At 53.7% G+C, this 24724-nt stretch overlaps 9 protein-coding genes across 9 annotated transcripts; 6 read left to right on the top strand and 3 right to left on the bottom strand.

The window, feature by feature from the left end:
* Positions 1 to 731: 731 nt before the first annotated feature.
* On the top strand, positions 732 to 1293 carry LY79DRAFT_655585 (biotrophy-associated secreted protein 3; the record flags this gene model as incomplete). The annotated part of the gene is made up of 3 exons (XM_060562670.1): positions 732 to 1025; positions 1088 to 1186; positions 1245 to 1293. Exons 1-3 carry the CDS (start codon positions 829 to 831, stop codon positions 1291 to 1293), a joined length of 345 nt encoding a protein of 114 aa, XP_060419654.1. The 5' UTR covers positions 732 to 828.
* A 1120-nt stretch (positions 1294 to 2413) lies between these two features.
* On the top strand, positions 2414 to 3367 carry LY79DRAFT_536550 (OsmC/Ohr family). Its single transcript, XM_060556613.1, has one exon. The coding sequence runs from the start codon at positions 2532 to 2534 to the stop codon at positions 3246 to 3248; it is 717 nt and encodes a 238-aa protein (XP_060419653.1). The 5' UTR covers positions 2414 to 2531; the 3' UTR covers positions 3249 to 3367.
* A 2632-nt stretch (positions 3368 to 5999) lies between these two features.
* On the top strand, positions 6000 to 7224 carry LY79DRAFT_536549 (zeta toxin). Its single transcript, XM_060556612.1, has one exon. The coding sequence runs from the start codon at positions 6130 to 6132 to the stop codon at positions 7084 to 7086; it is 957 nt and encodes a 318-aa protein (XP_060419652.1). The 5' UTR covers positions 6000 to 6129; the 3' UTR covers positions 7087 to 7224.
* A 1918-nt stretch (positions 7225 to 9142) lies between these two features.
* Positions 9143 to 11151, top strand: LY79DRAFT_536544 (A49-like RNA polymerase I associated factor). The gene is made up of 3 exons (XM_060556611.1): positions 9143 to 9378; positions 9452 to 9777; positions 9831 to 11151. The coding sequence occupies exons 1-3, from the start codon at positions 9243 to 9245 to the stop codon at positions 10689 to 10691; spliced, it is 1323 nt and encodes a 440-aa protein (XP_060419651.1). The 5' UTR covers positions 9143 to 9242; the 3' UTR covers positions 10692 to 11151.
* Positions 11152 to 11430: 279 nt separating this feature from the next.
* LY79DRAFT_575564 (enoyl-CoA hydratase/isomerase) lies at positions 11431 to 12513 on the top strand (the record flags this gene model as incomplete). The annotated part of the gene is made up of 2 exons (XM_060559716.1): positions 11431 to 11627; positions 11889 to 12513. 2 exons carry the CDS (start codon positions 11431 to 11433, stop codon positions 12511 to 12513), a joined length of 822 nt encoding a protein of 273 aa, XP_060419650.1.
* A 196-nt stretch (positions 12514 to 12709) lies between these two features.
* LY79DRAFT_505557 (uncharacterized protein) lies at positions 12710 to 15181 on the bottom strand (the record flags this gene model as incomplete). The annotated part of the gene is made up of 1 exon (XM_060553635.1): positions 12710 to 15181. One exon carries the CDS (start codon positions 15179 to 15181, stop codon positions 12710 to 12712), a length of 2472 nt encoding a protein of 823 aa, XP_060419649.1.
* Positions 15182 to 15562: 381 nt separating this feature from the next.
* On the bottom strand, positions 15563 to 17587 carry LY79DRAFT_536541 (Sas10 domain-containing protein). Its single transcript, XM_060556610.1, has one exon. It carries the CDS (start codon positions 17479 to 17481, stop codon positions 15625 to 15627), a length of 1857 nt encoding a protein of 618 aa, XP_060419648.1. The 5' UTR covers positions 17482 to 17587; the 3' UTR covers positions 15563 to 15624.
* A 443-nt stretch (positions 17588 to 18030) lies between these two features.
* Positions 18031 to 19484, top strand: LY79DRAFT_536539 (short chain dehydrogenase). Its single transcript, XM_060556609.1, has 2 exons — positions 18031 to 18400; positions 18465 to 19484. The coding sequence occupies exons 1-2, from the start codon at positions 18287 to 18289 to the stop codon at positions 19392 to 19394; spliced, it is 1044 nt and encodes a 347-aa protein (XP_060419647.1). The 5' UTR covers positions 18031 to 18286; the 3' UTR covers positions 19395 to 19484.
* A 695-nt stretch (positions 19485 to 20179) lies between these two features.
* Positions 20180 to 24711, bottom strand: LY79DRAFT_536537 (Urb2/Npa2 family protein). Its single transcript, XM_060556608.1, has 3 exons — positions 24601 to 24711; positions 21239 to 24548; positions 20180 to 21184 (listed from the first exon to the last, which is right to left on the bottom strand). The coding sequence occupies exons 1-3, from the start codon at positions 24649 to 24651 to the stop codon at positions 20433 to 20435; spliced, it is 4113 nt and encodes a 1370-aa protein (XP_060419646.1). The 5' UTR covers positions 24652 to 24711; the 3' UTR covers positions 20180 to 20432.
* Between the last annotated feature and the right edge of the window lie 13 nt (positions 24712 to 24724).

Below are 24724 nucleotides of genomic sequence, written 5' to 3'. Positions count from 1 at the left end.
ATCTAATTAGCTTAATATTACTTGTTGTAAAGTAGTAAAATAGGTGTATACTGTGTACATGTACCATGATTTCTGGCACCCCACTGTACATGACACAAACCGTTCCCAGCTTTGCTGTCTTACAGGAACTTGTTATGCCAAAGGACAATGGCCAAGTAAATACTATCTAACGCTACTATATGTATGTTATGATCACGGTGTAGTTAGTGAGTGCATCCACCAAGCGGGCGTATTCATATTCATCTCTAAGTCTGCCCTACCGGCGTGCAGCCTTCTACTGAGATTCTGACGAGCACGCCTTGCTATATCAGTATTGTGTTTCAACCAAATCAGGAGGAGGGAGTGAAACATATTATCGAGAGTTTGGTTGCAATTCGCAACATGGTTTCACCTTGCCCCTTCTTTTCTTGCCCCTTCTTTTCTTAGCCCTTCTTTTCATGCACCCTTGATCCACGAACAGTATGGTCTTGGGCAATAATATGTTGCTGATCTTAACCCTCAACACATCACAAGACAGTCGGACACGCCGCTCCTAACTGAGTAGATCTCACGAACTCTAAAGTTCCTTGCAACAAGCCGTAACAGAAGCCTCGTGGAGATCGGCGTCACACCCGTCAGGAATAGATACATGCATGAAAACACGACCTGAAGTTGCTCTTGAGCAAAGAATCAAAGATTATAAATACCGTCTCTCTCCTCTTTGTGATTGCATCTCTTTTCCTCATCACTCTCAACAACATCACCAATCATTCCAATTCTCTTCACTCTTATTTACATTTTAAATCCAACGCTTCCTTTTTCAACTCCAATACCCAATCTACCGCCACAATGCAGTTCACCAACATCCTCTTTGCTCTCCTCCCGGTGCTGGCCACCGCTCAAAGCACCGCTTCTCAAAGCACCGCTGCTCAAAGCACCGCTCCTCCAACCACCCCTAAGAACCCGGTTTCTAACGACTTGTGTCCCGCCGTTTTCCGCACTGCCTGCCCTCAGAGCAGTGACGGCGTTCAGCGTTGCCTCGTGCTGTAAGCACTTTGCCTTCATATTCAAAACACGAGCCAATGCTAACAACCCATCCCAATTATAGCAACAATGCATCTCTTTGTGTGATTGACTGCGAGTCGCAGTCTGCCTGCCGCGCTCAGTGCCAGAAGCAGGGCCAGGTCAACGGCTTCTGCACTACCGGGTATGTACAGCCTCTCTTGTCCAGGCATAATACCTTCTAACCTTTGCTATCTGATTAGGGACAACCCTTGCGTCTGCAGCAATGTCGACGGCGGCAGCAATGCCTAAGTCAACTCTAGGCGCTGATTCCCTTGCTCATATTAGGCTATCTAGGATAGCCAAAGTGGGATTGGGATAGCTCAAGCTAAGAGACCTCATGTTCTGGCCCTGGCTTGTTATTGTATCTAGTTTTCTGCTTTTGAGTAGGGCATGGCTTCCGTACTTGGACTGGACAAGACCTCAGTTGCTATACACAATCACTTGCATCATTGCACAACATGGAAGACGGTGGACCTCTCCTGTACATCGCTGAAAATATCTTAAATGCTGAAGCAAAGTGTCAAGTGTTTCATCAATTGCTCCGTAGGTATTATTTGGTATTGTCTATGTTAAGCTCGAGCACAATTATGTTGACCGAAACCTGTTGCGGTGACTTACCTGTCGCTACTCAGAATTGACTAGATGACATTTTGACTAGTGTATTGATTGTTTACCCTGCAACTTTCAAAAAGACATCAGGATCTGCTTGTATATTGACTGTAAGGTGTAAAGGCCTCTATAGTTTACTTTTGTGTGTAATTACACTTCGTAGTAGTTACTGCTCAATAGTATACAATATAATTTTTGCATGACTTAATTACTGCATTCATATATCCCCCATCCCCCTTTTACGTCAAAGGCGATAAGCTTAGCACGGTTTGTTCCACCGTTTTCTTCATCCGAGCTATCATGACTCAGTCCGCATCTTGTCCAAGTCCCTTATAAGGAACTAAAACCACAGAAATGGTCAAGAATTGAATATATTAAAAGTGGACACGGCCGTTCGTAGTTGGATAGTGAATCAATTTTCATTTTCCTGGTAAGTTTAATAACCATCAATGTGGTTGGCGCCAATAGTATTGCACGCAGGGAATGTCGCTTACATACATGCACCAGCGTTCCCCAAGCGAGGCAGCACAAGCAGCGGAATCACTCTCACTAAAAGGTAGGCATCCGTGTAATAAAAGCAAACATTCCAGAACAAAACAAGTGTCTACTGATTCCTAAGAGAATTTAAAATCATGGCTCGGCTTTCTTGATGACTCAGCTAATATAGGACGGTGGTCCGGGGGTGGCTGAGATGCTTTACGTCACTGTGACCGGTACACTCAAAAGCGATCCATAGTTAGCTCCGAGCTGTATTTATAAGGCCCAAGGGCAAGCCTAGGAATCTATGAGGTTGCTCACACTTCAAATCACATCACCAAATCAGCTTTGCCTGGAAACCCCGAAGTGTTACATCCAAGTACACCAAAATCAGCATCGCCATGGCGTCCTCCATTTGCTCTCTCAGACTCGCGCAGCGCCTCCCTCGGGTGATCTCGAGAGCTGCGCCAACATCAGCCCGTATCCCTATGCAATCACGCGTAGAAAACACCCAGAGGCGCCTTCTCAACGTTAAATCCGCCCCAGTCCTCTACAGCGCTTCCGCAAGGGTCGTCGGCGCGCGGACGGGGCACGTCGAGGGCGACGACCTCGTTGTGGACCTCACCATGGCCAAGGCCCTCGGCGGGCCCGGCGACAAGGGTAAGACAAACCCGGAGGAGCTCTTCGCGGCCGGCTACGGCGCGTGCTTCCAAAGCGCCATGAACGCTTCAGCGACGAGCATGAAGATCCAGATGCCCAAGAAACCCGAGGACTCTGTCGTCGAGACGACGGTCCATCTCGTCGGCGACATGAAGGGGCTCGATATGGGCCTTCGTGTCGAAATGAAGGTCCGCGTCAAGGGATTGAGCAACGAGGAGGTGCAGAAGGTCGTCGATAAGGCCAAGGAGGTATGCCCATACAGCCGCGCGACCAAGGGCAACGTGGAGACGAACATCGAGGTTGTGAAATTCGATGATAACGGAGGTTCTTCAAAGCCGAAGAGAAATGTCACCTCGGGGGATTCGGGAAAATCTGACAGCAAGCCTGAGGGCAAGTCTGGAAAAGAGTCAGGAGAAGTGGATGGCATGAGACCGACAGGCCACAGCGACTACCAATGAGTGCGACATGGTTATGTTATGAGCGTTGGTATTGCGACAAAATTGTATGTAATCTATGTTGCCTCATTATTCTGTAATACTACAAATAAGTGATGGCATGCGGTAAAGCTTGTTTCGACGATAATGTCAGTGTATCACTTGCAAATCCTCATTATTTTATCTAAACACTTGCCCATGAAGTCGTCGACTAAATCAACAGAGAAAATGACAGTGAAACTGCCTTGGACATCATCAGATGTTGCAACTGTCCAGATACCAATCCCCCTAAGAGCCAACCTTGAAATCTTTGGTGCAGAAGTGATCATTCTTCGGTGCATAGCCTGTAGTCCAGTTCCTAAGTCCATTGGACAACTGAGCATAGCCCATTTCACTTGGTTCGCACGTCTCCTTCACGTAAGCCCACGCGTGTATCCTGGGCGTCGGCCTGGCCCTTGTAGCCATTGCTGTAGGAGCAGATAAAAGACACGACGTTACCGCGGACGCACTATCGAGTTCGGGTCATCATACACGAGACAGGCAATTGGTAGAAAAGACAAGGTTGAAAGAGGGGGGGGGGGGGGGGGGGGGGCTCACATAAAACCAATAACTTTTGTTCAAGTAGACTGTGTCGACAGCTTGGTAAAAGATGGAGGAGGGCGGGTTGTTTTGTTTGTCTTGTATGTTTGATCTCTTGCTTATACTTGTTTTAGGATAGGTAGGGAATTAGACAACAAGACCCGAGATGTACCAGATGTCGTATATCAGGCTCGCACAAGAGAATGTGTACCGGTGCCTCAAGTTCTAGTTGTCACAATTGCAGTTGGCTTCGAAACCCATGCCGCTATGTTTACGATTACGGCCTTTTCACTGGCTTAACTCAAGATGAATAGCTAGCTTGGAGCAACTGAGAGTGTTTTCTGCTGCGCTTGCGATATCTAAACCTCAATCCTTTGCGATGCCTTTTGAGGAGCCTTGAAACTCTGAGGTCTATTTAGGCAGAACTTCTTCTATTTTCTATTTTCCATATGTGGCATGAGCTGTAGTCGCCATCTTGTTCACCATGGGTATCGTTACAACACTTCTCGCCCTTCTCTCTGACCTGTTGCTCAGCAGGTGCATTGACAGCCTGCGTTGGTGAGTCCCCTGCATCGATGCACACGTGGTTTGCAGTTTGGTTCAAATACTTGCGAATGGCATTAAGGCGGTTCTCAGTAGCTGTCGTGATTTTTGTTCGCCATAAGCAGTCAGTAGTACGTTGGGGGCATGTGTAAGTTTCCCAAAGCGAAGGGGCCAGGGTCGGTACTCTCTTGTCTGCTTGTTGAACTAGAAAACCCTGTAACCCTCCGAGGAATTCATCCGTAAATGGAAATGTCGCCACTGGGAATACACTGTCGCAGCCAGGGCACTTCACAATGGGCCCGAACACTGGGTGGTGCCCGTCCGAGAACTCCGTCTCCGGATTGAATGCGCAGCCGGGGTGCTCGCAAACTTACCCAGCTTCTGCGGCGTTCTTCGGTGACAGTGGAACTCTCTCATGGTAATCAGAGGGGTGTGTCTCTCTTGAATCTCTTCAGCTTTGGCTGGTTTGGGTTTGAGGTAGGAAAGTGGGCATGCCTCGCACTTGTCGTTGACATCATTTTTTGATAGCAGGTTGCGGCAAGATGGGCAGACGAATTGGATCCAAATACACATTTTGATACCTCAAGCTGCATTTAAATATCTTGAGGAAGCTGTCCGAGTCTTGGCGTTAAGGTAGAGTTTCTCAATGAAGGCGTTGTTAAAAGTTTGTTGTGAGTGGAGGTTGCTTCGTTCTACTAAATATAAACCTTGGCCGATAACAAGTTCTTATCGTAAGCAAATCTGTCTCGCTGCCAACATCAAGACCAAGTTTGATAACAAGGTGCTTGGCTTCGATAATGTATCTGAACAGAACTTTGGCGGTCAGGCCTGTGGAGAAGCATAATGAAAGAAAAAATCATTGTGGTGTTCATAACAAAGAGAAACAGAACCGCCGGCACATCAGACAAATGATTAAGTAAGGACAGCAGGGGTAACAACTACATTTCCGGATGTGATTCCTGCCGTATGCTCCGCCAAGCTGGAGCATTCGAGAAAGCACTGTCTGCTTGTCAGAAAAGCCGGCCCAGTAGAGAAAGAATCCCCCAGAGACCGTGACTCCGGACGACGTCACTTCCAATGTCAAGGGAATAAGCAGACTGGCGTTAGACCCTGCTCGCTAGAAAGGACAATGGGTAGACCTGAAAAGAAAGATCAGACAAATTTGTTTCAAGGTCTGCTTGCTGGGATTCAATGGGAAAATTTTCGAATGTTCATTCATAAGCCTATGCAATCGATGGGGTTCGAAAAGGCCACTGCAAACGTGGAATAAGCCTCGGAACCCCCCCTCTCCCCCCCCTCCCCCCCCCCCCCCCCCCCGGTGCAGGAGGTTGGGTCGGGATTTGGAACATCCAGCGCCGAGACTGGCATATCCAGGGTCGACCACACTTTCGGGTCCGGCCACCGACGATCGGAACTCAAGGCTGCATCAGCTAATTGTATCCGCGTCACACAAAATCGGGGAAAATGTCAATACATGTAAAAATCTACCGTACCTGTATCTTGCATCTTATGATACTCAGTCAGATGAACAACTTTCCATGGAAGACCAAGTCAGAAATTTGGATTGATTGTTGGGCGCTGGCAATGTGATTGGGCTGATGAGGTCATATGGTGGAGTTGGGAGAGGGTGGGGGAGCTAGGGAACTGGGGTTCATCTCATCATCACCATCTACCACTCTTAGTATGACGGGAACTTGAGTGATATCTATTTTATCCGGACACAATATCATCACAATTAATCTCCGGGTCTGGATTTGCTCGCTTGCTGTTACGTGCTTTCGAAATGCCTCCCCCACCAGATCTATCCCATTACATCCTCTCGGACTCCGAGTCCAGAGAGATCTTCGCCACAAAGATCCTCCCCATCGATCTCACAGAATCCCTTACCCCGCACCCCACCCGGTCCCGGCCTCTCGCCGTACTCATAGTCGGCCAGACAGGCGCCGGCAAAACCCGGACCGCGCCCACCGTCCTCGATGCCATGACCCGCATCCATCCACCGGTGCACCTCATCGCCGACGTCTACAAGGCCTACCATCCGTCCTACCTCTCTCTTCTTGACTCCGCAACCCCCGCTTACGCGTCGCCCGCCACGGGCCCCGACGCGCGCAAGTGGCTCGCCATGGCCGCCGCCGAGGCCGTCGCCCGCAAGCTCGACGTCCTCCTCGAGAGCGCGTGCCGCCACCCGGATGACTTCCGCGAGCTAGCGCGTCTGTTTGGTGAGGCTGGATACTGCGTCGAGGTCGTTGTGATGGCCGTTCCTGCGGCGCTGAGCAGGCTGGGCATCCTGCATCGCTATTACGAGAGGTTGCCGGAGGCGGGGAGTGGGTGTTTGCCTATCCGGCTTACGCCTGTCAAGGTCCATGATGATTCTTACGAGGGGCTAATGAGTGTGGCAGAGTGGATCGACGAAGTGGACTACGTCGCCCGGGTCCTCATCGTAAGGAGAGGTAACATGGTTGCATTCGCAGATGAGAAAGCCGAGGATGGCAAGTTGCAAGGCAAGGTTGCTGAAGCAGTGAGGAGGGAGCGAGATCGGCCCCTGACTGAAGAGGAAAGAGGCGTCGCCCTGAGGGACCTAGAGAAATTAGCGGCACGCGACGCAAGCCTGGCTGCGCAGATCACGGGGTTGCTCGAACCTCTCTTGAGAGACGATAACCATACGTATCCAGACCTCCGACCGCTAGTTTTTCCGCCCGATGGTCCGAGAGAAGCTTTGCTTACGCTGGGCAAATTATGAAAACCGGGAGAACAGTTTGGATTAGTTTCTTGAAAATTCTAGATTACTCTGATGGTAGGTCTCGAAGCCTTTGATAGATAATACAAGTAGAAAAGAAGGAGAAATTGCAAGAATAATATTGGGTTAAAAAGATGAAGGATGACGCGTCTGATATAATGAACGTGAGATGACCAGGCGGCTTGAACGGTGTTTTCATTCGCTTCAATCGTACTCCCTCGTCATCGCAATCGAGGATTTTGAAACGTCTTTAAGACCCCTCAAGATGTATCAATGATCACCTTGCGGGTTCCAACTACGCTATCCCTACTGCTCTGACATGATGAAACGCATCGCTGAATGAGGATAGGGTGAGCCATAGTACAGAGAAGTAAATGGTGGACCGCAACACATGAACCGCTGCTCGGAGGAGACAGATAAGTGGAATAGAACATTCTTGGACGTGACGGTCGGACCTGGGAACCCATCAATGGGCGGCTTCACCTATCAAGTAAGCGAGCAAGCAAGTTCAAACTGATATTCGAGTATGGGCGAGACAAGTTTCCAGTCAAAAGATTGATAATTGCGAACTGGCAAACATCACGGTACCAAGACATCTACCTAGTGTATAATCTTCCGGATACAGGTCCACTTTCGGCCCTGAGTGGAGCGAGACTGCCCGAGACAAGTGCTCCGGGACGGCAAGGGAAGGTACGTACTGCGCCTCCTCCTGTACGCAGAGAACGTGCAGTGCAGGGGCCAGGAGTGTGCCTGAGCTTCGAGAGCTGCCCTGACTGTAGTGGGCTTTCGCTGAAGCGAGGGGCACTGAGGTGGAGTGGAGGAGTGAGGTCACACAAATGAACTAGAAGCTGCGACAGTCCCCGCGAAAATCGGCCCACGTGACGCAGAAGGGTTTTCTGCCCTACGGAGCTCAACCACTAAAACTTCAGCGGTCGGCTGGGTGTTGCAGGACAAGTTCATCACCAACACCTCTCATCTCAAAGGACAAGTAAGTGCAGTGCCCCATACCCGGCCACGGCCGTCGCCGCGTTGAGAACCTTGATCCTGCCAAAGATTGGAATCTCATTACCGGCCATCGCCAAGGTCGCATTTGCGTGAGCGAAAACAAGATGGACTAACCAAGCCGTGCAGATTCGTCGTTCACGATGAGAGCCAAGTGGAGAAAGAAGCGCGTTCGCCGTCTCAAGCGCAAGAGAAGAAAGATGAGGGCTCGCTCGTAAGTTGTTCGATGGGATGCCAATTGGTCTGTCGGCTTAACTAACCAATTGCGCAGCAAATAAACAACTCGCCATCCCTCCCCTCGACCATGACCATCTTTTGAGATGAAGGCATAAACAACCCATCATGCGACTCGCATTCGGGAGATGCGACAGCCAGCGTTCGTCACCAGCGACTCAGTCTGTCTCGGCACGCCCGAGACGTCTACATTCACACTACGGATTGGAACAATGGGACTTGGGGTCACGACGGAATGACTAGGCGCGCAACCCTGCCGCAGGCCTTGATGAGGATTCAACGAAGATGGACCTGACAACACGCGATCGGTCGAGATGACGCTACGATGAGGAACGCGGTGTTTATGGACCCAGCCGCAGGAAGCATGATGTCTTGACGCTACGCGGATTAGGAACTGGGATCAAGACGTGCATGACAATTGAAAGGCAGATAATTGCTTCCTCAAAAATCAAAAAGTGAACCAAAAATCGTTTCGTCAACGTGTGTGTGTGTGTGCGTGTGCTATGCGCAATTGACGGAGACGATATGCTACCGAGTGCAGTCTCCTACCACGTCCCTTCAGCAGTTGTTAGTTGCAGCTTTGCCTCGATCAACTAAGCCTCAATTTGGCCAATTTTACGAATTTTAGCTGTGACCTGTGACGTGTGTGTCCCGCCAGCTCTGGGGTGGGGTCTTGGGTAGGTACCTAGTCGACCGTTTTAGTGGGTACCTCCTGTCGTTCTTTCTGTTGCCAGACCGCCTACCTATCTCGGTGATAACGTGCGGGTAAACGCTGGTGTGCCGACTTTTTTTTTTTTTTTTTTTTCTTTGGCCGACTGACAGACCCCTACAGAAAATATTTCCAGAGTCCCAAGCCATCCATCCCACCAAGCCGACCAAGTACCACTACTTGTAGCGGTTGCCGACAACCAAACTCTGCAACGATGTCGGACGCAAACGGACGGAAGAGAAAGCGGGATCTGGACGGCTCATCCAAGTCCAAGAAGAAGCTGGCCACCGAACCCTCCACAGTATCCGTCTCCTCGGTCCTGAGGCCCCAACTCTGCCCACCTGTCCTAGGTACGACGGCTCTGCGGCTGATGCTCCTCGCCGAGTTCTTGAGGTGAGAGGCAGCTATGCTGACAATTATTAGCGTCTGCTCCTGGAGTTCGGTTACCTAGAAGCGTCCCCTTCAGCCCGTACGTCAAACAAGATGTTTCCTCCAGCAAACGGCGGCAGAAAGTCCCCGCAGTGTCACAGGATCTCGTCCTGCACTCTACCAGTCACCAGACCATGGACTACACGGCGAGAGAAGACGGCATCAGCGACAGTCAACAGGCTCTGAAGCACTACGTCGGCATTTTCGACCCCAACACGGGTGCGCTCCAGGTGGTAGAAGCGAAGAAGATGGTTGTTCGCGGAGTGGCTAGGGCTAAGCATGCCTCGGAGGAGGCCATGAGAGCACCTACAGATAACCAAGTACGCCCGATCGCTTTACTGATGTACTGCTGACACCCACTGACTTTGAGCAGAGCTACTACGACCAAAAGAAGGACCTCGGTCAGACGTTCGGTACCAAGAAGGCCAAGAAGGCCATCGAGTCCGTCGCCCTCAATGCCATCGACCCCAACAAGAGCAGGGACAGCGCGCCGAAGAAGCTCGACGCCGCCTCCAAGGCCATCATGCAGGAGATCGGCGGTGTCACAGCGAACATGGCCTCGCGCGAGCAGTTGCAGGCGGCCGTCGACGAGGCCAAGCCCGTGCCCAAGCCCAACCTCGAAGCCGAAGCCATCCAGGACGTTTACGATCCCGACGAGTTCATTGGCCGCGAGGTCCTTGCGGCCGTGCCCATCAAGGACTGGGTTGAGCCGGCCAAGAGTGGTCAGGAGGTCCTGTGCTACTCGCGGCACGTGGCGGCGCGGGTTAAGAAGGTGGCCGACTCAGGCAGCGTCGCCAAGATGCGGCTGCTGCGCTACTTCTACTTCCTCTTCACTTTCTACACGATGGCGACGCCGGGCAAGCAGCGCGGCACGAAGCGCATCCCGCCGCGCGACAAGCTCAAGGAGCGGCTGTCGCCGGCGCCTCAGGTTGTCATTGAGCACATCCGGCGCAAGTTCTCGGACGGCGGCGAGATGCGCAAGTTCCACACGGACCTGCTCATTACGCATTGCTGCGCGCTCGCGTGCATCATCGACAACTTCGAGGTTGACACCTCAAAGCTGCGGCAGGACATGCGCCTCGACCAGAAGGAAATGAACAACTACTTTTACGAGATCGGCGCGAAGGTCAAGCAGGTCGCCACCAAGGAGACGGGCAAGGCCGCGCACGTCGCCAAGCTCGCGCTGCCTCTCAACTTCCCCAAGCTCAGATCAGTCGCGCCGAAGCGCCGTTAGAGTGGGCGTAGCGGCACGGATGACGAAGAGCTGATGAAGGTGTCGGACAGGGGGTTAAGAGAGACAATCAGGTTCAACTTGACCTGAGGTATCTGGCATATGCCGTCCCGTTTACAGGGGCCTTGCGAGTCGGCACAGTTTGCGAGGTGGGAGGCGGATCAGAAAATGCATCTCGCCGGTATTCAAAGTTTGCGCAGTAGAAGCACTGTTGGCGCATCTTGGAGACGATGCGGGTCAGCGGTTCATGTTGACGATGATACCTACGCACTGCTCATATAGCAGAAGAGCGTATATTCATATACGCCATGCCACATCGGATACGGAGTTGAAAATTCTTTCTTGAAATAAAATCAAAGTTTGATGAAGAAGCCTAACGGGTGTCGGTGTGTACCTAGTCCCCTCAGTTAATTGCATCTTCCCCTACCTATTGGCGACTGGGACTGAGCGCCAGTATCCCCGCAATGCCAGCCCTCCTGCCGAGGTATCTTCGTTGTGGGGTCCGGGGTAAACCCCCCAGAGCCTCCGGGACAGTTTACCACGAATAAAACGGCTTGCTTGGCACTTAAGCTTACCTCGGGTCAACTAAACTGATTCTCGTCAATTAAGTTAACGTTTAACTCGGCATTTCCCCCCAGAGAGAACACGGGCAGCAGGACCATAAGAACATTGTAATGAGGCGTGAGTGAAGGATATCAGAAAAAGAAACGCACATACACACAACAGACAAGAGACGAACAGCATGGCCAGCCCGGAAGACTCAGTCATCTCCCTCGAGTACCGCGGCCGCGTCGCGCTGCTCACCATCGACAACGACCGTAAGCTCAACGCCCTCGCGCAGATGCAGTACTACGACCTCGCCCAGAAGCTGCGCGAGATCGCCACACACGACGAGGTCTTCATCACTGTTCTGACGGCCAAGGGGCGCTACTTTTCCGCGTGAGTTGCCCCCCTCCTCCCCCCCCGTGCTTACTGAGGTCTCGTACCTCGGCTCACGCAGTTCTCACTTTCTGCACACACCTCGACGTATTGTAAAGCCCATGAGCTTGCAAGCTCGTGCGCCTCGTGGCAGAGGAGATTGAGCCGCACCAACCGCCTGCTTGAAACCCCTACCCTTTCTTGCGAGACACGGGACACTCAAGTGCGGAAAGTCGTCTCAATTTGGATGAAAAGGAGACACTTCTGACGAGGACACTACAGCGGCGCTGACGTGACCATCGCCCGCACCGCCCCAGACGGCCCGGACGCCCACAAGCACTGGCTCCAGTCCTTCGTGGCCTTCAACCTCAACATCACGCAGGCCTTCTACTCGCACCCCAAGGTGCTCGTCGTCGGTCTCAACGGCCCCGTCGTCGGCCTCTCGGCCGCCCTCGTCGCCTTCGCCGACTTTGTCTACGCCACACCCGCCACCTTCCTCCTCACACCCTTCTCCTCCATAGGCCTCGTGGCCGAGGGCGGCGCCTCGCGCGCCCTGGTCCAGCGCCTCGGCGTCGGCAAGGCCAACGAGGCGCTCATCATGAGCAAGCGCATCACGGCCGAGGAGCTGCTGCACGTCGGCTTCGTGAACAAGGTCTTCGACACGGGCCGCGGCGAGGACGCACGGTTCCGCGAGCTGGTCCTCCGCGAGGTCGACGAACGGCTCGGGGACCACCTCATCGGGGAGAGCCTCACAGGGATCAAGGCCCTCATCCGGAGGCCCGAGATGGACGTCATGGACAGGCAGAACTCGCTCGAGGTGTTTGCCGGGCTAGAGAGATTCCTGAAGGGCGTCCCGCAAGAGGAGTTCCGCAAGTTGGCCAGCGGCGAGAAGAGGCACAAATTGTGAGAGAAACGCACACGAAAATTGTCCAGGATTGAGTCGGACTGTGACGACGAAACACCACAATTCGCATGAACCCAGAATGCCCTGTAAAATAGATTTGGACTTATTGTTCCTTCTCGCCTCTACTGCTTTCCCTTTCCATGCGCAAATGTTTTCCGCACCTGGCCGGGCCATCACTCGGGTATCTATATACAAATCATCACAGCAGGCCGAAGAGCAGGCTCGTCTTCCTGTGGTAGTCCTGCGCCGACTTGACGATGCGCTGCCGCGTCACGTCGCTGTCCAGGTCCGTGCTGTCGTAGACCTTGTCCTCGAGCTTCTCGAGCTCGTTGGTTTTGCTGTCCGGTGGGGCATCTAGGTAGAATCGAAGCAAGGAGATGTCGAACAGCCATTGGGTTGGGAGGTCGCGGCGCTCTTGGGCATGGCTGTGGTCCGCCTTTGCGGGTAGTTCGGGCGATTCTGCCTCCTCCGATTTCTCTTCTGAGTTCTCGTCATCTTTCTTCTCCTTGTCGGAAGACTCCGTCTCCTTATCCTCGTCCTTGGGCACATCCTCCGCAGGTGTAGTCGGCTTATCTTTAGGGGGATCGCCGTCCGTCTTCTCTTCGAGATACTCATCCAAGGCCTTGAGCCACTTCTCAGCCAGTTGCTGTCTGAGATGCTGCTTGATAACGTCCACAGCCACCGCGCTCCACAGATCCATTCCGGCATCGCTCATAGCCGTCGACACATCCCGCAAGAACCGGAACACCCTAGGTGAAGGCTGCGTTGGCATCTCAGGAGAGCCCTCCCACAACAGGCGCCCGACGACGACCTTTTGCGAAAGCCCCTTGCTCACGAAGGTCTCCAGCGGCTGCGCAGAGACGGCTATGGCGAGCCGCTCGTGCAGCGATGGTACCACCTCCAACCCGAATCCTCTGACGCTGTCGAGCTTTGGCAGGCCCTGGCGCACGTCTCGTAAGATGCGCAGAAAGTACATGGCCACGTTGCCGCTATTCCGTCCATCCGACTTGGAATTCCATAAGCTCGTAAGCTTCTCGTCCAGGTCCTTGAAAGCCTTGATCAGTGTCGAGTCAAGCTTTTCATGCAGTGCTCTGGGATCGTCTTTGCTGAGCAGCTGCTGCCTCTCTTCGATTGTCTCCTCGTCCTCAATCTCCTCAATGTCGTTGTCCCAGCGCTGCTTCTTCAGCTGCTCTACCACGTCACCCACCTCATCGATGATGTGTCGCCATGACTGGAAACTGTTTACTGCCTTGGAGACCGAATCGTTTCGGCCGTGTAACCGACCTACAAGCTCCTGCAGGAAGTGGTCCGCCCCGTTGATGAGGTCAATGTCGAAGCTGTGTATGTCCCAGAGATTGACGGGCTTATCCGTCACGCCGTCTTGCCACGATTCCAGCGTCGCCGATACCTCTGACCCGATGAGGTGCAACTTGTTGACCTTGGTCTCAACGACGTTGAGCATGTGCTCGTTTATGGCGCCGCGCAGCTCGTCGAGCATTTCGGAGGGGTCAAAACCGCGGGCCTTGCCGCCCTCACGGATCCACAGTTGCAGGACCCTAGTGCGCAGCTCTATAATGGCCTTGAACTCCGTCATGCGCTCCATCGTCTTCTTGAGGCCGTCGACGAGTACCTCGCCGGCCTCCTTCGCCCAGCTGAAGAGCATGTCCCTCGCCTGCGGGCCGTCGAGGTCGTCGTGCCGAAGGAAGGGCGTGAAGAACTGGATCTCCTCCCCGCACCATCGCTCATAGACGTCAAGGCGTAGGCCTTCGAGCTTCTTGAGTGTCGTGTCCGCCAGCAAGGGGCTCTTCTTGAGGTTCGACAGGGCATCCGACAATTTGTAAGGCACGAGGGCTTGCACATCCAGCAGGGTCTTCGTGTACAGCGCCAGGCTCTTGAGCACGTCTTCCGTGCTTCTCTGCCGCCCGTTGTCTTCGTCGTCGAAAGCCAATGCCATGGCGGCAACTCTGACGCGTAGGAAGCGCTCGACAACGTCGCGCGCGCCGGAGCTGGTGGCCAAACTGTAGGCGCATAACGCCTTGAGCACGTCCTCCTGCTTGACAGCATCTCCTGTGCGCTCTAGCAGGCTCATAATGTACCGCAATAGCTTCCTTTTCAGTCCAGCCCTGTTCTTCTTCGCAGCTTCAATCGCGAGTCCAACGTCCCCGTCCAAACCCTTCTCCTGTCCCAAGCTCTTCACCAGCAGTCGGCTCAACTCCAGAACCTTGCTAGCGAGGACGACTCTGTCCCCTCTGCTCAGTTCCTGCCCCCCGGTCCCGGAGCCCTTGAGCACCCGCCCGACGACAAGCCCACAAACCTCGAGCAGCCTGGTCCTCGCGACAATGCCCACGTCTCCACCGATGTGCTCCCTGACGCCGCTCTCGAATCCGCTCAGTCCGGAAACCTTGGACGCAACGACGCTGCGTCCACAGCGGCCACCCATGCGCCCGAGGACGCCCTGGACAGCATCATTGTCCTTGCGCATCTGGACAATGGTGTCGGCGGTGCCAAGGAGGTCACGGTACGAATTGCCGACCTGCGTGCGTAGGCGGCTCGCTTTCTCATCGATTTCGACTTGGAGGGATCTGTGTATCGTGCGGATTTGTGGGAGAGTATAGTTAGAGGAGAAAACCTGGGCGGAGGAGGTAAGGGTCGAGAGGTCAGGCGTCGCCATTGTGAGAGGTACGAGTTCGGCGATTCGTCAGCTTGAGGGTTATCGGTGGTTTACTGGAATCATTGAGATTCTTTAAAATTGGAGATCACTTGAAGAGGCCCGACTGTTCCGTATGACGACTTGCGCTGGTGTCGCGCTTGCCCTGTCGGTGAGGTTCGCAAATGGAGGTTGTCAATAGTTGTTGGACTTGAAGCTGTTCTGGCCAGATGGGAGCTGGTGGGGCCAACTGTCTCGAGCTTCGGTAGCTTGTACCTCAATGTACCTGCAGCCATGTGCCTTTTTCTCCTCGCATGCCACAACACACAGCTCACTAAGCCACAAAACATCTGGGCTCACCAGGAGGGGGGGGGGGGGGGGGGGGGGAACGAATAAAGAAATGGATTGATTCAAAATACTTTTGTGTTCCAATTGCATTATTTAGGGAACCTTGCAGCGGCCCATCTCTACAATTTTCTCGCTCTAACAATTCCCGTCGTGATACCAGACAGCTCACCACCATATCCGCCCTTGGGCTCACCTCCTTTCCAGGTGGGCATCATGCTCCTCAACTTCTTCTGCTTCTCCTCGTACTTCATCCTCTTCTTGACACGCGGGTTGCGCACCTCCTTCTTACGCTTTGGCGTCAGGCCCTTGTTCTTCTCGATGGCGTACGTGATCTTGCGTTTGCCGTCCTCGCCGACAACCTCCTGCTCCACGACACGGTCGGCCTTGCTGGCCGCAGCGAGGGCGTCGTACAGCGCCGCCTTCTCTGCCTTCTTCTTCTTGGAGGATGCGGCGACCATATCGTAATATTCGTCGTCCCCATCTTCGCGCACGCCAGCCGCCGTCCGGGAGTCATCGCCGTCGCTGCCATCGTCGTCGCCGAGGTCGGCACCGAACTTCTGACCACGTCGCTCGGCCTCGCGGTTGAGGCGCGCCTGGCGGTCCCTGAGACGCTCGCGGTACGGGATATCCAAGTCTCCGCCGGCGTCGCGGCCTGCATCGGCGCGCTTGTTGGCCTTCTGGACAATCTGCGAGGTATAGAAGCGCAGACTCTTCTTGCGGGCAGCCTTGTCAGCGGCTGTCCGGGCGTCAAGAACCTCCTCTTCGCCAAAATCGGAGTTGTCTCCGTCTTCAGCGGCCTTGGCGGCGGCTTTCTCCTTCTTGCTGCTCTTCTTGGATTGCTTGAGCAGGTCGTCGAGATCTGCGAGCGATTCCTCGATGGCCTGGGCCTGCTTCTGAGCCTGCTTGTTCTTCGCCTTGGCGGCCTTGTCCAGCTTTCTCTGCCTCTTGAGCTCCTCCTTTGCCGCAGCAAAAGCAGCCTCATCGACGTCGTCCACGGCAGTGGGCTCCTCCCCGGCAGAAGAGACGTCCATGGAATCGTCGGGTTGAACCGGTGTTGCGCTCTTGACTTGTTGCCATGCCTCACGGCACTGCAGAAGTGTCTCCATGACATCGTGATCGCGCAGCTCCGCGGGATCCAGAGTTTTGCGAGTTGTTGCGTCGTCCCGCGCCGGTGATGTGAGAATTGCAAAGTAGCTAGCGAGAGCAGCGACGTAGCAGCCGAGGATCCAGTACTTGACGGCCTCCAACGATTGACTAGATTTGCCGTGGGCTTCCTTTTGTAGAACAGCTAGTTGCGGTTGCAGGGCCTGGAACTCGTTGACAAGATGCTCAAACTCGGGGTATCTGCTTTGAAGGATCTTGGTTCGTTCTTCAGGGCCCATGTCGTCTGTGACTTCAATATCCTTGAGGACCTCGGTGACAACCTCCTGGTCTTCCGCGTCGTCGGGCTTCGTGGCCAGCCATTCGCCTTCGTCGAACAGGAAATCTTCCTCGGACATCTTGGCCAGCTTCTTCTGCTGCAGGCGCTTGGCCTCGGCCTCTTCCTCGAGGGCATCAGCCTCGGTCTCGATCTGGTCGGCATCGTAATACTCCTTCTTGGAAGAACCCCACCAGCTTGGATCAGCCTCGTCCCCTTCTCCTTCTCCCTCTTCCTCCGAATCGGCTCCAGCCTTTGCCTTTTTGGATTTGCGGGGAGCTTTTCTAGTGTCTTCGTCGTCGGAATCGTCGCCGTCGTCGAGGTCTAGGATCTCCTCTTCTGAGTTATCCAGGAACTTTTCCTCCTCCTCGACTCTCTTCCTCCTCTTGGACTTTGGGCCTTCGTCAAACATGATCTTGTCCCGGTTCAGGAAGTACTCGTCCTCGGAATCGGCGACATCTTCGTAGGTGGTGATGGGACCAAGGCGGGCGTCAGCGCGGTCGAGCTCCTTAGGACCGGTGTGCGCATTCTGCGCGGGTGCTTTGCGCTTCTTGGCCATTTTGACTGTTGTTGATTTTCCGGTCGGGGAGGCAAGAGGCGGCAAGTCGATTTCGCTGGTGGGAGGTGGGCGTGAGACGAGGGTGGATTCTCGCCGCGTGTGAGCGACAACGAAAAATGTTCTTGCGTTCAGTGAGCGCAGAACTTTTTAGTGGGGACTAAGTGATGGCATTGGTTTCATTGGTTACCTGGAAGGTAGGCTGCCCACCCCCCCCCCCCCCCCCAAAGTGGTGGGGGTAGCCCTCCCGCATCTCATCCCTCCCGCATCTCATCCCTCCCGCACCTCGTACTTCAATGTTCGGTCTACATAGAGCCGGGCAGCTATTCGTCATATCCAAGGGCTCGCAGTAAACAGTAGGCATATAGCAGAGAATGCGGTGTTTCCAAACAAATGACAAGGCTCGATAGGGACTTATGGCTTTTCGTTCACCTGAACTGCAGAACTGCAATACATTCATTCCCTTTTGAGTATGCTCAGCCCTGTACGCCATCCATGTATAGAGCGCCTGGTGGAATACAAGAAATAGAGACAGCATCTGTTCGTACTTTGCAAGAATTTGGATAAGCAACCATTTCACCTTTTTCACTGGCGAATCGGGGGACAGACCTACTTTACAGTTACTCCAGCCTGCCTGCGATTATCATGGCAACCGTGCGGATTCGTGCACCATAGGCTTAGAGCAACACCGAGGAGACTCCACTAAAAACGGCACACCCCTAATTGCACCGCTCTCCGGCCGCATTTTCGTCTAAACCACATTCAGTCTTGAGCAGGCGTAGCCTTTATCCTTGACGGGTGACAAGCCATGGACTACACTTCTCAAGCTCTCTGGATCGCCCTCCCCGCCCTTGCCGCCGCCCTCCTCGCTTCCGCCATGGGTCTCTTCAACAGAAAGAATCACATGCCCGTAGATGGCAAGGTAAATGCGCTGGCCTCCCAACTCGTTCCACTCAACCGGCTATTGACCCAATCTCCTCTGTCAGACCATCCTCCTGACCGGCGCCTCGGAAGGCATGGGCCGCAACGTTGCCCTCCAGCTCGCGGCAAAGGGCGCGAACCTCTTCCTCATCGCCCGCAACGCCGCCCGCCTCGAGGAGCTCGTCACCGAGCTCAAGGCCGCCGCCAAGCACCCCGAGACCCAGCGCTTCAAGTACGTCACCGCCGACGTGACGGCCGAGGACTACGCGGCCCCCATCATCGCTGAGGCCACCGCCTGGAACGGCGGTCGCAGCCCCGACATTGTTTGGTGCATCGCCGGCATGGCCACCACCGGCTTCTTCACCGACGTTCCCTTCTCCGAGACCCGCAGGAACATGGACGTCAACTTCTACGGCACCGCCGAGATGGCCCACGCCATCCTGCGCGAGTGGCTCGCTCCCGACGCCCCCATCGAGGATGAGCCCAAGCACCTGATCATGACAACGAGTGTTGTTGCCTTCTTCACCATTGCGGGGTACGCGCCGTACGCCGGCTCCAAGTGGGCCATCCGCGGGCTGGCCGACACGCTCTCCCAGGAAGTTTTGTTGTATCCCCAGAACGTCAAGATCCACGTCGTGTTCCCCGGAACTATCACCAGCCCCGGCCTGGAGAGGGAGAACGAGACCAAGCCTCAGATCACCCACCAGCTCGAGGAGCTTGACCCCGTTCAGTCGCCCGAGGAGGTTGCCAGGCTATCGATCAAGGGCTTGGAGAGGGGCGAATACTTCGTCACCGTTGCGTTCCTGGGCAGTCTGATGAAGTGGAGCGGCCTCGGCGGCTCTATACGGAACAACTGGGTAGTCGACACGTTCATGATCTGGGTCACATCTTGGGTGTGGGTGTTTATGCTACCTGACATGCTGAGACAGTGCAAGAACTTCGGCAAGAAGCATGGTCACCCGGCTACTTATGGAAAGCCAAAGCCCAGCGCATGAGGCAAAATGACCCGCGAAAACACAAGAAAGGAAATAGGCGACAGAAGATACCCGTCACATTAATATGAAGAAGATTACTAATGTTTCCCAACGCTGTTCCCAGTCCCAAGGTGCCATAAAAACCATCTCGTGATATAACTTGTACAGCCGAAAGTTTGACGGAGAAAGAGAAACTCATCATACGAGTCGAGCAACTGGAGTAGGCGGATATGATGAAAACTGGGGGGGGGGGGGGGGGGGGGCTGTGTTCATCGATATGCATCTTCGAGGTATGATGTTCCTACCCTTCCAGACAACCACTCTTACTAGGCCCCCTTGGCTCATGACACTCCTTGCTGGCGCCGTTATTTTTGCGAGTTGACAGTAATCGCCTAAAATAACGGAAGTTCACCTGTTGAAGATGTTTTGAGACTACGAGGTGATGTCTAAGGAAAACGGGTAAGATTTTCTGTTTTCAAAATCATATTTCATGTTGCGAATAAACTAAAAGTCGTTCTGAATCACTGACTGTGATTGATTTGGACCCATGCTGATATCTTTATGGGCAAGAGTGAATATCGAACGAAATCCGGTTTGTCGACCGATGCTAATGAACTTCCTCCTGCAATTGACGCTACAAGCTGTGTAGTCCTCCATTAGGATATATTCATAGACCAACTGTCTCATATCCCTTCATATAGCGAGAACAGTGACCAAATGATGATGGCTCATACATATCAAGCATCCAGTTCCATATGCTATAATGTTGTCTCCTCGACTAAGCGGAACCAGCCCGGGTTGATATCAGGACCTGTGGGTATCGCCAATCTGCAAGAAAAAGAGAAGAACAGGGTTTTAAGCGCGCCGGTAGGTTTTCTGGTATCAGCCAAGGACCCTTGGAAAAACTGTTCATTGCCCAGATCGAGTATTGCGGGCGACTTGCCCCTCCCTTTCCGCTTTCTCCAGCCCACAGCGGTTGGGCTCAATGGTGTATATGTTACCAAAATTGCTGTATTCTATTTTAGGGTATCTTTCATACAGCCCCCATAAATCGATCTCCTATACACCGCTCCACTTGCCAAACTTGGTGTATCTCTTGTACATCTCCCTCAAAATCGCCCTTCCACTAACGTCCATACTGTCATTTAAAATCTTCCTCACCTCAAGCGGCGTGATGTCGAAGACAGAGTTCATGCCCGGCTCCAACGCTTCACGCACGTCACGTGGGATGTCAACATCAAGCTGCATCTTGACATACGCCATGAGCACGAGATACATGTGCCGGCCCGCAGAGCGCTTCGCCGCATCGGTTGCTGAGTCGAGAGCACTCAGATGTTGCACGCGCGAGACGGCTGCCGCGGCAGGCTCGCAGATGAGCGTGACGAGGCGCGTGAAATGCGCGGCGTGCTTCGCGCGAGCGGGCGTGGGAGTCCCGTGCTGCGGCGAGGGGCGAGCAAGGGCGTTGAGAAGGGCCTCGAGGGTGGTGACGAGGATGTGGTAGTGGCCTTCGAGGCGGAGGCGGTGCTTCTTGATGACCACCTCCACTAGCTTGCAGAGCCACTGGTACACACTTGGGGACGCCTTCAGGAGATGGCCAGGATCGTCAGCGACGATCACAGCGACTGTGCTTAGGGTCGTCTCAATGTTCCACTGGGTCATGGCGTTGGCTTTCACATCTAGGAGCTCCTGGAGGACCTCGGCGGTCCTGACGAACTCGCGCACAGTCTTAGTTTGGGTCAGATGTCTGACCAGCATGCCATGGGCCGTGGACAGGTCAAAGGTGTTGGTCTTCTCGAGTCCTGCGGAAGCTTCTAAAATACTTGTCAGAGGCTGTGCATCTTGAGTAGAAGGAAATGAGGACTTACCTTTCAAGTGGCTGACTACGCGGCGGATAGCCAGAAGCTGGCCCTCGGAAGAACCGCCGGCCTGAGGGGCTACCTCTGCTTGAATACCGGCAAGGAGGTTTTGAACGTACTGAACCTTGCCATTGTAGTCGAGACCAGCGGTAGCCGCATCAACGGTATCCTCAAGCACAGTTTGCCGATTGAAATCAGACAGCGGGTCAGGAACTGGACCGCTGAGCATCGGCGCAGGCAAGGTAGTGCTGAAAAGCTGTCCAAACGAAGTCGGCCGGGTGTTGGCTACCTTGGACGAAAATCGCTTGATAAGGAACGATTGCAACTTCCAGCCACTGAAGGATCCATTGGAAATGGCCTGTTGACTCGCTTCCTCGAGCTGGGTAACCTTGACTTTTAGCTGTTCAACAACAGCTTCTGGCAGAGCCTCAGCTGCGTCCAGTGCTATTAGCACTCGGTTGACCAAGGTATTGGTGATCTTTTGTTTACGCCACGCCTTAGCGAAGTTGCTCAAGGTATCTTGGACAGTGCTTCCCAAGGCCGACGCCGTCGCCTCAACGTCGAACACGGCGGCCTTTTCCTTGGAGCTAACGTCAGGGAGCACAACGGCAAGTAGTGCCTTGAGCAGAGTCATCTGTACAGAAGAGGCATCGCCGGCAAGGTCTTTCAGAAGAGTCGAAACCTTTACGAAGTACTGCGTGCGCCACTCCTGATGATCGTTCATTTGACGTACAGTCGCTGTTGCCAGCTGGTATAGAAGCTGGGATAAACCGAGAGCCGTCCGAGAGTCGCTTTCGTCACAGAGCGGCGCCAACGAGTGCGCAATGTTCTGTAGATCGGAGAATGACATGTTCTGGTAAAAGGTAGGTCTTCGCATGAGCTTCACCAGCAGTCCCAGAACCAGATGCCAGTCTTGAAGATCAACCCTGCCTGCCGCTTGTAGCTTGGGAATCATGGTTTCCATGATTCGCTCCCTCTGCTGCCTAGTAATTGATTCATCAGGTACTCCTGAAAGCTCGACCATCGCAACCCGGCTCCTCTTCTCGGCCCAAGGAAAAGACTCGCTCGGGACTTGCGAAATAGTCTCAATGGTATAATCAACGACACTACCGACGAGCTGTCTGTTGCTGAGGTTGTTCTCATTTGACAAAACAGCATGAAGGGCGTTTCCTTGTTGCGTCTCGCTATCCTTCGTTGCACTGAAGATGCGCTGTAGATAGTCAGGCAGAGTGCCGGAAGACTTGGCGAGCAAAGGCACGAGCCTTGACGCGGCCAGGGGGAACTCTGAGCAGAATTTGGGAATATCGAATGTGCTTGCACTCGAAAAGTCTTGAGAAGTAAATAACCCCTGAAGGTCTTCCAGCTTGACTTTCTTCAACAGTCTCTCAATAAAAGACGTTAGTAGTGAAGCAAGCTCGGCTTGATCGTGGCCATCTGGATACATCGATAACCAGAAGTGGTATGCGCAATCCAGAGCCTCACAAGTATCTTCATCATCAAACTTGGCTTTTTGCAGTGCTTTAGTCAGGTCAGTTTGAACCTTGTCCCATAGAGCGGTGGCTCGTTCGTAGTCTAGCCACGATACCGTCTTGGAAATGATTCTCCACCGTAAAGAACGAATGTCAGACGGAGTCTTGCTAGAAGACCAGACTTTCAGTATCAGGTCCGACAGTTGGTTACCGACAGCGTCGGCGAAATCGTCTCTAGTGATCGCAGATGCGATGGTATCGAGGAAGATGAAGACTGCCGCTGGCCGGAGGATCTCCTGGCCATCGACCCACTGCAGTAAGCCAACGATTTGTTTGGTTGTCAACGACTTCTCGATACCGCCTACAAGCGTCGCATGGCGATGCACCTGGGTGAACCAGACAGGCCGGTCCCCAGAGCGCAGCGCCTTGTCCTCGAATTTTGACAGCTGAGAGAACCACTTCTTCAAGAAGGTCGACAAGTCGCGAGCGTTTTCAAAGCCGGCGATTAACGACTCGATAAGCTCATGCATAGTTGCCTCGTCGGCCTTCACCCCAACGTCAGTGATTCTGTCGCACACTTGGTCGAATAGCTGTGCACTCTCTTCCGACTGCAGGAAGACATCTGCGTCGCACTTGGCAATCAGAGAAAGGAGGCGCCAATCAGTTTCACTGTGGCTCTCAGCAATTGCGTAGCTGGAGACCAAACGAAGATCGTCCATGGCAATGCGAGACTTGTTCGTAATCGCCTCCTCGAGAATGACGGCCATCGCCTGCGACTTTTCGTCTCTGGGCAATCGTTTAATTATATGCTCAGACATTTTGAAGACTTCTTGCATCCAGGCCTCCTCAGCTTTGGTTGTAGTAAGTCCGCCAACAACTTTTGGTGCAGATGACACCAGACTGTAAAGAATCGGCACAGAAACGGAGGCATTGCTCTTGGCCATTTCTAAAGCACGGAAGACGACCTCGAGATCGTTTCTGTTTAGGTACGCCGACCTAGCCGGCAGAACTAGGTTGCGCTGCAGAAACCTATCCAGGTCTCGGGTCCAGAGCCTGGCCACTTGGTCGTCAAAGTCCGGCCGCTGCCTTATCTTTCCGAGTATGGAAATACACGTGCGCGAAAAATGTGTCGCAACTTCCAATGCGTCGACGCTCCCCTGAAGATGCAGCTCCCAAGAAGAAGCGAACACCTTCACCCAGGACTCCTGCGAATCGAACAGTTCGGTGTCTGCTGCCGCAAGGGAATAGTCGCAGAGCAAAAGCAGAGGCGAAAGATATTGTACCGCTTCAGTGGCTGGCTGTGCAAAGAGAGCCTTGATGTGTTCCGCTCCCATTCTGTCGTGGGCAGACCACTGAGCCGCAGGGTCGAGACGTGCCAGGAGGATTTTCAACACGCCAAATATAGCCTCGCCAGTTCCCAAGCAGCCTTCGAATGATTTGAGTGTCTGCAACTCAAACGTCGCGGTACTTGTCCTCTTTCTCTTCTTCGACTTTGAAGCTGACGTCTCGGCTTCGGTGCTGGGTTTTGCAACACCCTTAAGAGTTTGCTGCAGAACCGCCATAAACTTTCGGTCGGCAAGTGATTTAGCAAGAGAGAATAGGGGTATTCTCTGGAAAGCGCAGCCGAGTATGCGCCATGTCAGGGGGAATCGTCGGATCGTCTCGGCTTCGTCATTGTTCGCTTTCATAACCTTGAGGAGCCATCTGAGAACGCTCTCTTCCGCCGCAGAGAACGGGCTCTGACTAGCAGATGTGAGCTGCTTCCATACTCGTTCAAGATTTTCGCCATTGGCTCCTGGACCGGTTTGATCGAGAGATCGTACGGTCCTGACCAAGTCTCTGTCCGAAATCTTCGATGGTGTTAGCAGGAGACGAGGTGGTCGTCATGGGTGCCAATCTCACAATGGTCTCAGATGGTCGGCTCGGGTTTGCCTCTATCATCTCCACATCCATGGTGGGCAACCGGCCTCAAGTTGCTTCAACAGATGTGCAGATCCTCAGATGCGCTCATGTATAGGTTGCAGCG

This window comes from Colletotrichum navitas (genome assembly GCF_030913465.1).
Source record: "Colletotrichum navitas strain CBS 125086 chromosome Unknown LY79scaffold_3, whole genome shotgun sequence".
Classification (NCBI taxonomy): domain Eukaryota; kingdom Fungi; phylum Ascomycota; class Sordariomycetes; order Glomerellales; family Glomerellaceae; genus Colletotrichum; species Colletotrichum navitas.
The sequence above is the reverse complement of the archived record's forward strand: the minus strand, read 5'-3'. Positions and strand labels throughout refer to the sequence as shown.

Excerpts from the sequence above, each read along its gene's own strand:
- LY79DRAFT_536550 (XM_060556613.1), top strand. The coding sequence starts at position 2,532 with ATGGCGTCCTCCATTTGCTCTCTCAGACTCGCGCAGCGCCTCCCTCGG.
- LY79DRAFT_536541 (XM_060556610.1), bottom strand. The coding sequence starts at position 17,481 with ATGGCCAAGAAGCGCAAAGCACCCGCGCAGAATGCGCACACCGGTCCT.
- LY79DRAFT_536549 (XM_060556612.1), top strand. The coding sequence starts at position 6,130 with ATGCCTCCCCCACCAGATCTATCCCATTACATCCTCTCGGACTCCGAG.
- LY79DRAFT_536537 (XM_060556608.1), bottom strand. The coding sequence starts at position 24,651 with ATGGATGTGGAGATGATAGAGGCAAACCCGAGCCGACCATCTGAGACC. Across the intron at positions 24,549-24,600 it reads GCCGACCATCTGAGACCATT|ATTTCGGACAGAGACTTGGT; the intron begins GTGAGATTGGCA and ends ACACCATCGAAG. Across the intron at positions 21,185-21,238 it reads CGTAGTCAGCCACTTGAAAG|AAGCTTCCGCAGGACTCGAG; the intron begins GTAAGTCCTCAT and ends CAAGTATTTTAG.
- LY79DRAFT_536544 (XM_060556611.1), top strand. The coding sequence starts at position 9,243 with ATGTCGGACGCAAACGGACGGAAGAGAAAGCGGGATCTGGACGGCTCA. Across the intron at positions 9,379-9,451 it reads ACTCTGCCCACCTGTCCTAG|CGTCTGCTCCTGGAGTTCGG; the intron begins GTACGACGGCTC and ends GACAATTATTAG. Across the intron at positions 9,778-9,830 it reads GAGCACCTACAGATAACCAA|AGCTACTACGACCAAAAGAA; the intron begins GTACGCCCGATC and ends GACTTTGAGCAG.
- LY79DRAFT_536539 (XM_060556609.1), top strand. The coding sequence starts at position 18,287 with ATGGACTACACTTCTCAAGCTCTCTGGATCGCCCTCCCCGCCCTTGCC. Across the intron at positions 18,401-18,464 it reads ACATGCCCGTAGATGGCAAG|ACCATCCTCCTGACCGGCGC; the intron begins GTAAATGCGCTG and ends CTCCTCTGTCAG.